The 17,583-nt window shown below is 37.7% G+C and overlaps 2 protein-coding genes across 2 annotated transcripts; both read left to right on the top strand.

Moving 5' to 3' along the window:
* Positions 1-4,000: 4,000 nt before the first annotated feature.
* On the top strand, positions 4,001-5,883 carry LOC149848236 (cytochrome P450 85A-like). Its single transcript, XM_090003769.1, has 4 exons — positions 4,001-4,191; positions 4,932-5,253; positions 5,351-5,500; positions 5,605-5,883. Exons 1-4 carry the CDS (start codon positions 4,001-4,003, stop codon positions 5,881-5,883), a joined length of 942 nt encoding a protein of 313 aa, XP_089859895.1.
* Positions 5,351-7,953, top strand: LOC149848235 (cytochrome P450 85A1-like). Its single transcript, XM_089986040.1, has 6 exons — positions 5,351-5,500; positions 5,605-6,483; positions 6,570-6,648; positions 6,803-6,909; positions 6,997-7,127; positions 7,640-7,953. Exons 2-6 carry the CDS (start codon positions 6,466-6,468, stop codon positions 7,725-7,727), a joined length of 423 nt encoding a protein of 140 aa, XP_089842166.1. The 5' UTR covers positions 5,351-5,500; positions 5,605-6,465; the 3' UTR covers positions 7,728-7,953.
* The last annotated feature ends 9,630 nt before the right edge of the window (positions 7,954-17,583 follow it).

The following is a 17,583-nucleotide window of genomic DNA, read 5'->3' as shown; positions in this document are numbered from 1 at the left end:
TGAATCATGCTTGGGATTTTTAAACCAAATCCCAAATATGCATTATTACATGAGCATTATTATGAAATTCCAAAAGAGAAAGTCTATGAAAAATGCTCTTGCATACCCGGGATAAAAAAAATGGCTATGAATAAAGAAATAGAAGCTCTTAGTATCAACAAAACCTTAGAACTTGTACCTAAAAATTAAAAAATGAATATCGTAGGTTGCAAATTGGTCTATAAGGCCAAACTGAAACTAGATGGAACTTTGAAAAGATTGAAAACACAAATAGTAGTGAGTGGCTTTAATTAAGTCGGGGGAATTGATTTCTTTGAAACTTTTTCTCCTATTATTCGCCCAAAAAGTAAAGGTTGTTCTTGCAGTGGCTATTATTAAGAATTGGGAAAAAAAATTACACATTAAAAATGGTTTTTTTTATGGATTTTTAAAGGAATTTGTAAATTAAAAAATTTTCCTGGCAAAATTTGCAAATTAAAGGAGGCTATATGCGGGCTTAGACAAGCCACCCGAGCTTGGTTTGACCTGCTCAGTTCTTTTCTCCTTAATTACGGTTTTTTCTATAGCACAATTAATTGATCCCTCTTTGTTTAGTATGCCAAAACAAAAGAGGGGTTGATTATTTTGCTCATTTATGTCGATGATATCATTCTTACATAGAGCAATTTTGAGAAAAACAAAGTTTTATTTCTAAGTTGAACGAAGAATTTGCCTTTGAAAGAGGTAGGTTATTTACATCATTTCCTTGAAAGAGAAGTTCATAAGACAAGGGAAGGGTTGCACACTTTGAATGAGCCGTTGCACCTGACTGCCCTCCATCTCTGGGTACTTCCCCTCAACTGTGGGGCCCAACAGAAGATGTGGAAGGCAGATCAGATGCAGCAGCACACTAAAGTGTGCAACGTGATTGCACTTATCTGCGATCATGGTACCACTTTTAAGTTCACCATTTTTGGCATGGCTTGAATTGTGACAATGGTGTAAGGGAACAGTTAAAAAATAGAGTAATATTGTACCTAGACTTACATTTCCTACATCTGAAAGTTGTGGACACACGTGTGTCAGCAGAGTTTGATCTTGGGACTTCATTCCAAAACCCTCACAACCACCCAGCAGGTGGGCCCCATTATACCTTGACTTAGCCCACATCTGAAAGTTGTGGACACACTCGTGTGCCAGCGGAGTTTGATCTGGCGCCTTCATTCCACCACCCTCAAAACCACCCTGCTGGCCACACGGGCGACCCCTATGATAAAAAAAAAACCTATTACTCTGTTTTTCTATTATAAAAAATAGTGATCATTTTTTAAATACCACTTCTGCATAATAGGAAAAACCATCTTACTCGCAAGTTCATTGTATTTAAAACCCCAGGCAAGTCTTGCACAATACGAAGTAAACTCAGTTTTGGACACGTGGTAAGGGACGTCCACGGAGAGATCGAATTCGTGACGTCCCTTCTGCTTGATGAACTTTCACAAATTATCCTTGCCAAATGAGCAGAGCTCTTGTGAGCTTGAAAGAATTTTTGAATAAAAGATTGAGGTAATCCTCAAAACCAAAAGGGGTATACAACAACAACAACAACTACGCCTTCATCCCAAAACAATTGGGGTCAGCGATATGAACCAAAAGAGAAAATCATTTTGGGTCTTCCACATGAATCCTTTTCCTCCAATCATTTCTATCCAATGCCATGTCCTTGGTGAGGTTCAAAGCATTCATATCCTTTCCTATCATCTCCATCCAAGTCTTCCTAGGCCTACCCCGACCTCTTTTAACTAATATATTTTCCCATTTCTCCAACCTTTTAACTGGAGCATCATTAGGCCTTCGCCGAATATGTCCAAACCACCGTAAACGATTCTCTCGCATCTTATTTTCATTGGGTGCAACACCTACCTTCTTACGTATCTCCTCGTTCTGAATCTTATCTTTTATTGTATTTCCACACATCCATCTAAGCATCTGCATCTCAGCTACACTCATTTTTTGAATACGATGTCTCTTGGCAGCCCAACATTCCGTACCATATAGTAAAGCGGGTCTAATAGTCGTCCTATAAAACTTTCCCTTCAACCGCAATGGCATTCTACGATCGCACAACACTCCAGTTGCACTTTTCCATTTCATCCACCCAACCTTTATCCTATGATTTACATCTCCATCAATTTCTCTATACTTTTGAATGATGGATCCCAAATATTTGAAATAAGCATTCACCGGTATTTCTTGCTCACCAAGCTTAACTACACTCCCATCACTACTTCGTTGCTTACTAAATCGACATTCCATATATTCAGTTTTACTCTTACTCAACTTAAAACCTCTAGCTTCCAATGTATGTCTCCATAATTCTAACTTAGCATTAACCCCAGCTCTAGACTCATCAATCAAAACAATATCATCAGCAAACAACATACACCACGGTACATTTTCTAGAATTGATCTCGTAAGCTCATCCATCACTATTGCAAATAGGAAAGGGCTTAAAGCAGATCCTTGATGTAACCCAACCGTTATCGGAAAATTGGTTGTCACCCCTCCACAAGTGCGGACATTGGTTATTACTCCTTCATACATATATTTAATTATACTAATGTACTTGAGAGAAACACCTTTCTTCACCATTGTCCACCAGAGAACGTCCCTAGGTACTCTATCGTATGCCTTCTCTAAATCAATAAAAACCATATGCAAATCTTTGTTCCTCTCTCTATATCTTTCAATAAGTTGTCTAAGAAGATGTATAGCTTCCATAGTTGATCTTTCAGGCATAAAACCAAATTGATTCTCCGATATCATGACAACCTTCCTCAACCTAGACTCAATCACCCTCTCCCAAAGTTTCATAGTATGACTCATGAGTTTTATACCACGATAGTATCTAACTTTTCAAGTAAAGGACTCTATCGTTTGGACTTAAGGATTGCCCCATCACAATTCATAAAAGTGGTGCTCTGAAATTAGAACGGAAAGCTCATGTAGAGTTGTGGACGCTTCAAAAACTCTAACTGCGTTCTGAAATTATTCACATGTAGAGTTGTAGACACTTCAAAAACTTTGCTCTCAATCTTTTGAGAGAGAGAGAGTCATTAGTGGATTGTCCACTAATTAAAATGAAAAAAAAAAAGATCTTGGCATGTGACTGAAGGATTGCCCCATCACAATTCATAAAAGTGGTCAAACCCATGACAATCACCAACAAAAGAAAAAGAGGCAAAAATTAATCCATGGGTTTCTCTCCACCTCCCAAAATTCTAATGATCCACAAAATTAGTAAAATGATAAACATTCAGAGAAAGCCCACTCATTCATTCCACATATTTTTCTGTCGGAATATGTTTTGAATTGAATGCTTAGATCACATCTTCATTTTACCATTTTTAGATGTTAATTAGACTTTAATAATTACAACACTATTACAATTGAATGCATCAAATCATGTGTATATGTTTATTTTATAGCTCCTCTCGGGTATATCGTTATCCATTTTTTCAGTAGTTGATGCCGTTCATGTAAGACGTGAATGGTCTCAAAAATTCTTGTTGAGCCCATCAAGGTGGCGACCATTCTAGAGGATGAGTTTTGGATACAGTTCATTTTGTTGATGGAAGGCATCCAAGGCGCCTTGGACAAACTGTCCTAAACCCTTGGACTGACCTGCTGTCCAGCTTTATCCATGGTGCGTGTCAATTTTCACCAATTTTTTTGTTTTTTTATAGGCCTGTGTGTCTGCGTTTAAACAGTATCTATTATTTGGAATATAGTTTTCATGCAAGTTCAGTAAGTGTGGGAGCAGGGTACCGAGTCAGTACCCATTGGTAGCCCACTAGATCCCCCGAAAAGGGAATCAAATAAATAAATAAAACAATCAAGTCAAACAGTGAAGGTGTATAGTATATTTCTTGTCCAAGTCTCTATATCAGAACCAAAGGAGTCTCATCATGTGCTTCTATGTTTGAGAGAGAGTGTGTGTGTGAGAGAGACAGAGAGAGAGATGGTTGCTTTGCCGGTGATTTTGGGAGTCGTTACAGTGTTTATCTGTTTCTACATGACTCTACTGAAATGGAATGAGATAAGATGTATCAGCAAAAAATTGCCCCCTGGTACCATGGGATGGCCTATCTTTGGAGAGACCACTGAGTTCCTGAAATATGGACCTGACTTCATGCAAAAACAGAGAGCAAGGTTTTTTTTTTTTTCCTTTCACCATCTTCATCTTCTTTTTCTGCTTCATTGTGGGTTTTTTTATCATGGCCACTCAAAAAAGGTGGGAGACTTTCGGTGCATGTATTTAAAAAGTAAAGTATGCGCAAAAGATTTAAATGTGTGTGTTTTGGTTGAGTTGCTTGGTTTTGGTTTGGTGGTACAAATTGTTTTCTCAATGCCACTTTTCTGCTTCTGCTTCATGCATGCTGCGTAGTTGCAGCCTTTTGCTAGAGCCATCGACCACAATCTTTTTGTTGTTATTGGAAATCTTTTTATACTTTCCCGGTGGTCTCTCTACACGCTTTTCTGCTAATGAGAAGGTGTTTCATTGATGACTGCTCTCTCTCTCTCTCGTTTAATTTCAAAATTTTCAGCCTTTTCCAAGATTTAGCATCACCCATCTATTTATTCAATATTTTGCTATTCTTTTGCCAGTTGTCCTCCTGACTCTAAGCTAAAAATTTCTTAATTTGTTTCTCTTTGTTGATAGCTTCATCAACCCTTGGACAGAATCGTTGTTTTTTGTTTTCTTTTAGTATCTCATTCAACCCCCCTTAAGTTCGAATATATAAAAAAACAGATACCCCTTTTTAATTCCAGAAGCGATTTTATGATTGAAATCCATTAGCAACCTCCTCTATTCATTTGTGTTTCCCATTCTTATTTTTTCCTTTTCTTTTCTTCATTGATCCTAATTATTTTTCTTGAATATTTTGTAGGTATGGTAATGTGTTCAAGTCCCATATATTGGGCTGTCCTACAGTGATTTCCATGGATCCAGACCTCAACAGATTTATTCTCATGAATGAGAAACAAGGCCTTGTTCCTGGATATCCAAAATCCATGCTTAATGTCTTAGGAAAATGGAACATTGCAGGAGTCACTGGCTCTCTCCATAAGACCATGAGAGGTGCAATTTTTTCCCTCACCAACACCAACATGATCAGAGATATCCTTCTAAAAGACATTGACAGTTTCATGAGATCCCATCTCCATAATTGGGGTGGCAACATACTTGATATTCAAGAGCAAACCAAAGAGGCCAGTATACGAAGTTTCCATAAGCTCTGAAACCATATAGTGTGTCTGTTGATCATCAATCTTTGGTCTGACTTTGAGTTCCCTGTTTCTTGCGCAGATGGCACTTCTTTTATCACTGAAACAAGTTGTCAGTATTGTGCCCGGTCCGGTAGCAGATGCGTTCTGTCCAGAGTTCCGTAAACTGGTCAAGGGGACTCTGTCAGTGCCAATCAATCTACCGGGTACCAACTATCATTGCGGATTACAGGTGTGATCCCATTCTGCAAATTCGCTAGTTTTTGCTGTAAGTTTAGTTTTTTGCCCAGCTGAACTAGGTTATGTTCTGTTTGGTTTTTTGTTTTACTCCAATAGGCAAGGAAGAAGATTCTTAAATTGTTGGGGAAGATCATGGAAGAAAGAAAGGCTTCTCAAGCTACTTATGATGACATTCTTGGCACTGTACTAAGTAAAGATGCTGAGGAAACCAAGTTCATGCTTACTGATGATCAGATTCTTGATTTGTTGATATCAATCATCTATGCTGGTTATGAAACTGTTTCCACCACTGCCATGATGACTGTCAAGTTTCTCCATGATAACCCAAAAGCACTTTTCCAACTTAAGGTGAGGAAGCAACCTAGTTTGGTTTAAACTCTTCTTTTTTTAACTTTCAACTTTGGTATGGTTTGAGCCAATGTTGTATCCATGTTTTTCTATTTATGATTTTTTCTAATGAAAAAGCACGATATTTTCTTTTAACAGCTATCGAGAGTTTTAGAAAATGTCTATAAAGACTTGAGGTAAAAGACCTTGCTAATATTAGATTAGTTAATGGAAAATAAATTCTTCATAAAAAGAGAGGCTGGTAAAGTATTACTTAATTTAAGTCTCTTCTTATCCATTCAGTTACATTTTACTTCTTTTTTCGATTCACTCTTTTGAATGAGTAAATAGTTATTTGATCAAGAAAAGCAGTCAGGATCTTTGGACATTGCTAATTGTCATCTTAGAAAATTGGTATTAGTGATAATGATGTTGCTGATTATTGTGAATCATTCTGTTTATTGACTGCAGATAACCTCATATAGTCCATTAAAATATATATAAGCTAATTTTTATACTGTTCTTTTCCTACTACTATTCATCATTGTTTTATACTTGAAGGAAGAGCATTTAGCAATTAAAAGAACAAAAGTGCCAGAGGAGCCACTAACCTGGGATCACTACAAGTCCATGACATTTACAAGAGCTGTGAGTTTTCAATTCATTTACTTGCTCCCAGTCACTAAATCAACTTTTAATTGTGAAAACTAAATTGACTTTTGTTTTATTGGTAGGTGATTTATGAGACACTAAGACTTGCTACAGTTGTGAATGGGGTGCTAAGGAAGACAACCGTGGATATGGAATTGAAAGGTTGGATTTCTAGGACCTATTGGTTTTCCTTTTGACATGGTACAATGTAACTTTCTTTACGAGGTGGAGAAGTGTTAACCCATTGTACTTTTTTGAGTGTTAAAGTTGAAGTTGCCATTTTTGTGTGAAATCTATATGCACTTGTATTTTGCAGGATTTACTGTCCCAAAGGGGTGGAAGATATTTGTTTACATGAGAGAGACCAACTTGGACTCCAACTTTTACCCTGATCCATTAACCTTCAATCCATGGAGATGGCAGGTTTGTGAATAGGAAGGACATTGATTGTTATATATTTTTCAAAGAATGGGACCAACATAATTCCCATCTACACTCTTTAAATTACAGGAAAAGGAAAAGAACTTGGAGACTAGTACATATTTCATGATGTTTGGAGGAGGAACCAGGTTATGCCCAGGAAAGGAGTTAGGAACAGTAGAAATTGCTGCATTCCTTCATTATTTTGTTACTAGATACAGGTGAGCCCTCAAAATTTTCATTTCCTTTTAACAGTCAATAGCGTATGCTTTTCAAAACAGTAGCTTGGTTGCAATAATGTGAAAACCTACATAATCAATAAGGCCTACATTTCACATAACATATTCACCACACTAAATGCTGAGGCCTGCTGTATATCTGGAGTTATGGATCATCATATTTTGAGCGTATATCCAGTGATCTGACCGAGTACCTTTTAAAGGTACTCAACCAGCCAGGAAACAACACATGTCCTCCCATTGCATTAAAGTGTCTTTTACAAAAATTACAGCACATACCTGTGATTTTTTTCATTTCATTTCATTTTTCTGTCAATGATTTTTTAATGAAAATTATTTGAATAGTTCAGTAAATTTTAGGGAAAAAGTTCATTGTATTTAGCACCTTAAAAATTTCATTGAATTTAGTAAATGTCTGTCGCATTTTGCATGCCAGGCTACTGTCTTAGGTATGATCTTAATTGAGTTGCTTACCTTTTTGTTGTTTAATATAGGTGGAAAGAAGTTGGGGGAGACATGATTTTGAAGTTTCCTAGAGTTGATGCACCTAATGGTCTGAGATTCTCAGTATCTAGGGGCTGAAAAGTTACCTACATGACGACCCATGTACCCTCTTCTATGCACTATAGTTTTTATTTTCATTTTCTTCTTGATATTGCTATAAAAAATATGAAGGCAATTAGAGAGAAAAAACACCCCTGTTAGTTGAGTTTATGAGTAGGAACCACACATGCAGAAAAAAAATTAAGAGGAAAGTGTATCATTGCACATCCCAGCTTATGTCAAATGCATGTCTTTTTTGGATAAACTCTCTCTCCTCTTGCCCACCAGGGATACACCCAGTAGGTTTCATATGGAATTTGTGATGTTCACGAGTTGTTCCTACCAGATGATTGGAGCCCCATGGACATCTTCATAATTTGTAGTATTTTCTACATTGTAAACAGGTTCGATTCGGGTAGGGTATAATGGATGCAAGATAATTGGATTCAGACCAGGATGAACCTGAACCCTATTAATGTTCAGACCTACATTTACATATAATCAGGTCTGATCTTTCAGACTTTGAGCTGAACTCAGACTCAGATGTGAGAATGCTAAAACTTAATCCAAGTTTGACTAGCATTTGGATAGGACTTTCAATCTGACCAAGTCTAAACCAACTGGATTCAGTTGGATATTTGACCCGAATTCAAACCATTTATATACCTGTGCGCTGTTTCGAAATGGATAATTTGAAAATTGGTGTATTTTGTCATTCAAATAATATAAATGAATCCTAATTATTAGGTTTGTGTTCACTCACTTTTTATAAGGCTTTATTTTGGGATTTTATGCCAAAAAAGTTTTATGTTTTATTGCTTTTGAGGTGCTATTCAAATGAGATTCAGTTTCTAAATTCAACAAAACATACCCAAAGACTGGTTTAAAGTGTATAAAGAACTAGAAGGAAAACCATAACCGAGAATCGGGCCACTTAATGGGCCCACCTCCTTGCAAGGTAGCACCAAACTTTTTTAACATCCTTATTTCTCTTTCTTCTCTCTGCTGCTGCCCTACCATTTTGGAATTTGGATTCTATTTTTAGGTTGGGCTGTGAGTTTTCTAGTAGATGTTGTAGGATTCTCATTAGATCGCGACTCAACTAGTATCCTACCCATTCTAGGATATGCAACGGATTTTGAACCCAGGCTGGGCCCAGTAAAATGCAGGGATCGACATCAGGACGGCCGGACGCCGGCCCACTATGGCCCGACAGGCCCAACCCGGTCGCCGATCCGCCGAAAATCCAACCCATGACTTGTCAAGTTCGGGGGTAGACCAGGATTTGTCGGGATCAGTTGGGGTTATGCCCTTTGAAACTTAATGTTATGAGGTCTGGCTGGGTACCTAGCTACATGGAAGTGCCCTTTTACCCAGAGAGCAGATCAAATGATCTGTGAAATCACTTTCTTATCTTCACCCTCCATTGCTTCATCTCACAAAGACCTCATGGTCCCTGTGAACGGTGAGGATGTCAAATCATTTTTTTAAAAGTGATTTGTCTGATCACTTGATCTGCTCTCCCCAAACAAGGCTCATTTCAGGTTAGGTACCAAACCCAATGTCCACCACTAATAAAATGGACCATGGTCATTGCGCCCACTTACATGAGGTCTATATCTCGCTCCCACTTTCACATGCAAATTTCTAAGTAACCAACAACAAAGGTAGCGTCTAGCCCATACAAGTGGTCCTTCTATGAGGTTGTGAGGTCCACGCAAACATGAATACTTAAGACTAGGTAGGGTCCATGCATTGATCCAATTGTTCTGTTACTATAGTCAACAACAAGTCTAGATCCAGAGCCACTAGCATCTAATCAGTTGAGGCCATTTCAAGTTGAAACCAAGACAAAGTTGGTCCCATATTTTTTTTATATATTACATGAAAAAAACGTACCCAAAATTAAATACCTGGTCCTGCTGGTTTTGGCTTGCCGTACCTATGATCACCATCCCGGTGGCATAAGAGCCCATGGGCACCCCTTTCGACCACACAGAGATTTGAACTTGGAATTGGGGGAGACCTTCCTATCCACAAGCGTAGCTCCTTTTGGGTATTAGACAACCAGATCTGAGTCGCACTAGTCACGTGGTCCGGTCCAAAGAAGGCCTAATACTGCAAGTTCCTATAGAAGTCAGCATCCATAAGGAAGTTGTTGAAAAATGACACTAAGTGGGTCATGCGACTAAGCTTTAAACCATGTGCACTCGGAGACACGCATTATATGTGTTATATTTCAAGTGATAATTACTCCACTTAATATCAAGTTTTTGATGCAATGGGTATTCATGCAATTACGTTCTCAGGATACAATCGAGCTTTCACCTTTACGCAAAAATCGAACCACACCCTGCACTGGATTAAACTGATAATTTTAACATAAACCACCTTGAATAAACCACCTTGAATAATCTCTTGATAGGGTTGGGTCGACCTAGGCTCAACTATAGGCTACACCCTAGGCTTGATGTAAGCAGAGAACCTAGGCTTAGCTTAGTTAAGGATGAACCCTAGGCTTAGCTAAGAAAGGGATCCTAGGCTTGACTTAAGAAAAGCCTTACTAAGTTAAGGTCAAAAGCAATAGGAAAAAGAGAGAGAGATTAAGCAGCCTAGGCCTTAAAAAAACTAAAGAAAAAAAGCAGTGAGGAGAAGAGAGTTTGATTGGTGAGACGAGGAGAAGGTTGGGGTTTATATAGGCTCCAGCCCCCATAAAAGTTCACAAAAAGTCTTCAATGAGCTTAAACGGCCAACCATTATGGAGGATGGCCAAACGATCAACCATAATAGTGTATATGGTTGGCCCAAAAAAGGCATCGAAAAAAGATGAAAAGAGCATATGTTGGATCCAAAATGACCCTAGCAAAGTTAAGATCGTCAAAGGCTAAGTCAAGGTCAATGAACAATAGAGTTAGTTTTAGACTTGGGGATTAAATATGTCTCAACTATTAAAAAGATTGGTTAAAGACCAAACAAAACGGGATAGAACCCAGTTGGGTCAAACCAAATTTGAATTTGAATCCAAATCAAATTTCAACGTTCATCCAAGATTCAAAATTCAAGGTTCAAAATCCAAAATTTAAAGTTTAATTGACAAGCCTAATTTTTAAGTTCCTTGCGACCCTTTCTACATAAGGCCAAGAAAAGTTTTCACAACCTTTAATGTGGGATTAAGCACCTAGAAACTTAGGTAAATATAAGAAAATGCATAAAAAAAAACCTGGGATAGTTTTAAAATTAAACCCCAACTAAAGCTACTATTTCAAGGAGATTTGATGAGAAGCTTACCAATCAACAAGGCCGGAGGAAAGGATGCAATGTTTCATGTGTCAAGTCAAGAAAGAATTCCAAATCCGTTATCATGTAATAATGAGTTGTTGCATGCTGAAAGGCTTGCTAAAGTGGATAGAAGTACCATAAAGTAACTTAATTATTAAAGGAAATTTTTCATTTAGGGGCTAACCTTTTTTCCTCTAATTTCAGATAGGCCACACGTAAATATGAGCCAAACTTTTCCTGAAAATTGTCAATCGAAAATCCATCATATTATAAAAACGCGAGTCCTTGTCTCTTGAAAACTGAAAAATACTTATCCTCATAAAAATGCAAACAGTGTTAACTTTTAATGATGAAGCTCATTATTGTAATTTGACTTAGACAATAATATATGCAGGTCCTTGTTTGACAGTTTTCAGGAAAAATGCAGCCCATATTTTGGGAGAAAAAGGTTGGCCCATAGACAGAATTTTTCCTTATATAAACTTTATATCTCCTCTCATCAAAAGTGAGAGATAGAGGGTTGAGTTCTTCCATGGGTAAGTAGGTTCTTCCAAGAACCGAACTACCTATATTGTGTCTTGCTTGTATGTGTTGCTTCTTGAGATCTCTGAATGGTTTGAATTGATTGCTGCATATGCTCTTTTAGTTAGTACACTACCAGAGTCTCTGTAATCATCCACAACATGTGGCCATGGTGCCGATATGGGAATTTGAGTTTGGAATCCTTCAAGTTTTGGGCCAAGTCAGACTCTTTTCACCCCAAAAACTAGTTTAAGGTCAATTGAGATTGCTGCTTACAAAATATGGCCAGAGTGTAGAATGGCTCGGGTTTGGTTCGGACCAGGTGGAACCAGACTTGACCCTGATTTTTGGGTATGGTATTGGGTCCGGACCGGGGTCTAATTCAGACCTGATAAAAAAACTACATGAACCAGACTTGTGCCATAGGTGGTAAAATACTATTTGTATCATTTTTACATGAAAAATTTATGGGTCTTAATCGGCGGGTCGGGCCCGGGTCTGGTATAAAATTTCACAAACTATACCCAGATCCATGTATTAATCTGACCTTCAAGTTCGGACCTGGGTCTTAATGGGGTTTTCTTATTTATCACCATACCCAGAGCCTATAGGATTTGGTACCGGTCCGGTTGGCACCCTGTGACCTTGAATGATTAATAATTGTGTGTAGAAACTAGAAAGTGTAAACATCATCCTAGCCAAATTAGGTCCACAGTCGTAAGAAAGTTGGAAATTCGTTGGAAAACAATAAAGTACTTCCATAGTGATTAAAATGACAGTAAGTTCCAAAGTGGGCATCAGGTAGATCTGATAGCCTAATCAAGAATATTGAGTGATACTGATAGTCTAATCAATCATATTTGGTGGTCTAGTTGTTGATAACTAGCATTAAAGTGATGGTTGGCAACTGTGTCCAAGATCGTGAACTCCAAACTTTTCTATTTGAAACACTGTGAGTTCATGAACTTGGACCCGTTTTATCATATGACTAGCTTGACTTTGTGCAAATCAACGGAAATGGCCTCTGAGTTCACACCAAAAGTTGAGGACTTTATGAACTGACCCCATTAGTACTGCTACCTCAGCATCAGATTAACTACCGCCAGTACATAATATAAATACTTTAGCTTGTATGCTATTAGATATTATTATGGGAGAAAATTAACATGGTTTCTTATGGAAATTCCAATTTGTGATATGGCATAAGTTAAAGGCGCGCGCACACACACACAGATATATATATATATATATATATATATAGGCACACACACACACACACACACACTAAGACTAAGGGCAGCTCTTCCCAAAATATTGATGCCGTTGTGGCTTTTTATAATTATCATTTCCGATATTGTTGCAGAAATCTGTTGTAACATGTTAAATATGGCCCCGTCATGCTCATGGCAGGTGTCAATGAGGATAACAACTTATTTGGGTAGTTAGTATTAGGCTTACTCGGCCTTTTAAGGGAATATATTCATGTGTAGTTTAATATTGTATAATCAATATGACTGATTTCAATGTTTAGTTTTTTTAGGATTATATCAATTACCTATTCAGAGATACAATTGTACACTAATATAAAGGATATTGAGGTTCTATATAGCGGGCAGTATTATACTTGCAACAATTGTTTTAGAAATGCGTATTTTAAGCATATTTCTTAAATGCAGGCTGAAAGAAGAAGTAATTTTAGAGGTTTTTGAAGTAGAATCGAATTCTCTTGTACGCCAAAGTTACTTGCTGGTGGGTTGTAGTAAGCGAGTGGGCAATGGGGGCAAGGTAGAAGATGGGGGGGTTGGTGATGATGAGCAGTAAGGTAGAGAATGTATTTGGGCTGATATCGGTTGTTCCCATGATGAATAGGACGACTTTCATGGGTAAATGTTCTGATTGATCATGTGGCCACAGGGCCTTTTTTGTTGATGACCAAACTTGTCAATCTGGATAATTGTAAGACATGTAATTGAATGTTGTTCTTGGGTTTTGCTACACGAATCTACAAGATCTTTCCTTGATCAAATCAAGGTGAAAAGTTTGCCCTAATACTACTTTGATGTAAATTGGGAGAGCCCAATTTACGAGAAAACTATCAACTTACAATCATCTCTACTATATATCTAGAAAAATTTGAAAATAACTTAAAATAAAAAAACATACTGAAATTTATTTCATCTTCAATTCTCCTAAATATAAGAATTTCTAATCTTTTTATACAAGAGAATTCTTAATCAAAACAAATACATAAGTGATAAGCTCTAATTAAATAAGTCCCTGTCTTAACTAACTTTTTAATTATATTGATCTCATATAGATCCAATATCCAAAATACAATTTAAAGAAATCCAAAAATGAAAAAATAGATCCAACTAGACTCTTTATGGACATGAATCTTCTGCTCCCCTTCTACATCAATATCCCATATGGTTCGGGTTCAATGTTGCAGCTCTATCGAGTCAATCTATGCTCTGCATTGCAAGCTCAATTTTTTGTCAGACTTGCATTGACTTGACCCAATGTCTCATATAAACCCTAACTTATTTGGTATGGTTTTGTTATGCATTTCAATTTGCAAGCTTCAACTATTGTCTAGCCCTCCATGCGACCAATCATGGACCTCTTAGTGGCCCAAAAAAGACTCTTACCATTGCATTAGGCTAAACTAAAACATGGAAACCTACTCTGACCTGGATGAAAATATAAGCTGGTCTGACCGGATCTGACCATGTTATCTACAGGGGTGTAACTGGATAGGGTCTTATCAGACCTTGAATCAGGTCTAAAAATAAGATCCAAAGCTGGCCCAATCTCATTTCGGTTCAGGTACACCTAAAAACTATGGACCTATATAGGTTAACAGGTTTGTGTATAATCAGTTCGGGCCTCGATATAGCTGAAAAAAATGTCAAAACCATATGGATTAACGGTTCGGACATTATATGCATTTTTTCAATTTAGAATGAGATTGGGGTCCACTTCCACTTAAATTGGGTCCTTTTGCATATAAATCAGGTAAGACATAAATGACCCTGGTTGCGGTCAATGCACCCAGGGTCAGGTTGACCACACCGGGTGCCGCACCCGCACCTGAAGCAGGTGCGGCACCTAGTTGTCCGAGTCCCTGTGACATAGGTGCCTATGATGAGTGAACATGTGTTTTTCACAAATTTGACCTTGTAAACATGTTTGATATGGTTGATTTACTAGAAAATGATACGTGGATTGTGTTTTTTGATTAAAAAAACATGATTTTTAAGCCTTAGTATTTATAAAAATTTTAGACGTTGATGTTCAACCCTTATAAAAACATACCCATGTATTGGAATCAGACATAGTTGATTCCTATAAAGCCAAGCATGTAGAATACATATAAACTGTCAGTTTTGAGAAAAACATGAGAAAATCCTTCCAAAAACTCTGTATGCATGTCGTAGGCACATATCAGAGGAGGCAGCTATACTCTATTTGTATGTATGTGTCGTTTATACATGCAATTTAGTGGAAAACACTGCATTTTTCACATGTTTTTCACTTTTTTGTGCATTTAACCTTATGGATGTGATTTTCATAGTTTCTTTAGCAAAAAATAGATTTTGAATTTCATGACTCAAAAAAATCAATGGCCCTAATATAGCAAAATCTCATGACTGAAAAAAGAATTATATTTTTACCTGGTAAAGAGATGATCCAAAGTATGGTCCTTAAATAACCATGTGAAACACATCTATGAGGTCAGATTGAGTGGATACAAGTTGCATCTATGACTTTTTGGTTATATTCTACATACAGTAGACAATAATATTTACATATGAACAAATTGCATAAAAATTTTGGCATTAGTATGTTGATCCATTTTCCAAATACTTTGAATTAACGTCATGCCCATGATCTCTTATTCTCCTGTTTTACATTTTTCTGGCTCTTCTTTCGTTAAAGATATAAAACAACTGATACGATTGTTGTATGGAAAAATGATTAATATATAACAGAAAATACCTGCTAGAATTTAGAAAAGCCCAAAAAGAGAGATGACATTCCACTGTCGAGTAAAGGGAAAAAACCTCAATAGGTTAGGCAACTCGATACAAACAAATTCTGCATACTTATTGTGTCCGTTACACAGAAACTCCACCCGGTTTATTTTTGCATAGCCAAACCGAATCCATCATGCTGGGCAACTCTACCTTCTTGATTTAGGCAACTCTTTATGGTCCGTCGTCTATGGAAACTTCCTAATTGACCATCAGCTCAAGGATCTTCAAAGGTCTTTCCTCTTCCGCATGTTGAGGCTTGCAGGAGAAGGCGTCGGTGCTTGGTCTAGCATGGTTGTGAGAAGGGTCCACATTGCCAAGGCCATGCGTTTGGCAGATGAACTCCATCTAACTTCTTTCTTTTTTGCTAAATCCTTGGGGGGGCGGCGGGCCCCTTCTCGCCTCCCCTTGGTTCTGCCCCTGTTTAGAAGCACAATACAACTAGGTAAACTAAGAGCCAAAAGGAAAGAGGAAATTTGTTCTGCTTTCAGAAAGAAAAAAATAGTTTCTTCTTGTTGTAATTAAAAAAACTCTTCCATCAAATTAACTTTTACCATTAATTCAAAATTTTCGTTGTTCTTCCATCTTTTGTCAGCTCATTCTAGTGCATATTTAAACCTGATCTTACAGTTTCTGGTACTTTCTGTCTGTGACCCATTTCCGTTTACCCAAGCTTTGTTTTCTCTGTAAAGAGTGAAAATTTTTGCTTTCGTCGCTTCATGATCATGTTTGTTATTGTCATGATAAGTTGGAGAAATGACTTTCTACTTTGCCCAGTATTAGAGGTTTGAGAAGTGGCTTAGAGGTTCATGGATTGTAAGTAGGGATATTCCATACTTCTGGCAGCAGTCTTACAGGGTTTGTTTACCCCGGTATTAGAGGGTTGAGAAGTCTCTCTCTCTCTCTCTCTGAAAATCTTTGCATTGGTAGGTTTCCCATCCGACCCAAATTAGTTCCTTCTGTTTCCTTAGGAAAAGCTGCTAATGTCACATTAAATCCTTCAGGTTATCTGTGACCATCTGGGTCTCGGATTGAAGACTGGATTGCCCTATATCTGGCATAGCAAAGCCAGCAACCCCTTTGTTAACTTGAAGAAAGAGTACAAGGGCATCTTCTGGCAAGAGGAGATCATTCCCTTCTTCCAATCTGCCTCCCTACCAAAGGAATGCACCACTGTCCAGAAATGCTACATTGAACTCTCCAAACAAGTGAAGGAGAAGCTTGGGACAGTTAATCCCTACTTCTTGAAGCTAGCAGACGCCATGGTCACCTGGATTGAAGCTTGGGATGATCTCAATCCCTCAGGAAAACCTAAGGCCGAGGCTGCTGCTAATGGAAAGTAGAAGCAGGAGCACATCCTAGTGGAAATTCTGCTTTAATTTCAAGACCGTTTTTGCCTTCATTTCTTTTTCTTTTTTTTGAGGTGAGCTTTTATTTATTTTTCCAGGCTTTATCTTTAAGCTTGAATTCATTTTTGAAGATGGATTTAATGAATGTAATCTTATTTCTGTTGCTCTGGAAGATTCCAATAATAAATTGTAGTGTTCTTTTATGATTAATAGAATGCTTTATTGATACTTGTGTTTCTTATCGTGTTTCTCTTGACTAATCACTATGGATGGATATCACCTTAGTTTGAAAGAGGTTGCGTGCATATAAAATCATGTGGACGTAGAGGAGAAAAGTTCAGGTTACACAAAACATGGGTCTAGATCCATTGACTAAGCTGGTCCGCCTTTTGAAATTGGACTTGGGCTCCACATTTTTTCAGATGCACGCTTGGGACATCAATATCTCAGGACAAATGATGCAGTCATAGCCTGTGTATTATCGACCCTTAAGCTAAAATGTCCATCATAAAGAAACTGACAAGTTAGGAACTCAAGCCTCTTCACCAGTGATTCTACAGGCCGCTCCGAGGATTGAAATGATCATTCTTGGGGTGGAATATCGGTCCCAAAATATATAAATGGCAATGCATGAATGACAATATGCAGTGAAGCTGCTCACAAGGGCTCTGCTCATCTGGTAAGGGTGACTTGTGGATGTCATCAAGTTGA

The sequence above is a fragment of the Nuphar pumila genome, chromosome 1 (assembly GCF_984573655.1).
Source record: "Nuphar pumila chromosome 1, dmNupPumi1.hap1.1, whole genome shotgun sequence".
Classification (NCBI taxonomy): domain Eukaryota; kingdom Viridiplantae; phylum Streptophyta; class Magnoliopsida; order Nymphaeales; family Nymphaeaceae; genus Nuphar; species Nuphar pumila.
This window is presented reverse-complemented; position numbering and strand designations above follow the sequence as displayed.

Coding starts and splice junctions, on each gene's coding strand:
- LOC149848235 (XM_089986040.1), top strand. Junction 6,649..6,802: donor CGTGGATATGGAATTGAAAG/GTTGGATTTCTA, acceptor TGTATTTTGCAG/GATTTACTGTCCCAAAGGGG. Junction 7,128..7,639: donor TATTTTGTTACTAGATACAG/GTGAGCCCTCAA, acceptor TGTTTAATATAG/GTGGAAAGAAGTTGGGGGAG.
- LOC149848236 (XM_090003769.1), top strand. CDS start 4,001: ATGGTTGCTTTGCCGGTGATTTTGGGAGTCGTTACAGTGTTTATCTGT. Junction 5,254..5,350: donor TTCAAGAGCAAACCAAAGAG/GCCAGTATACGA, acceptor TTTCTTGCGCAG/ATGGCACTTCTTTTATCACT. Junction 5,501..5,604: donor ACTATCATTGCGGATTACAG/GTGTGATCCCAT, acceptor TTACTCCAATAG/GCAAGGAAGAAGATTCTTAA.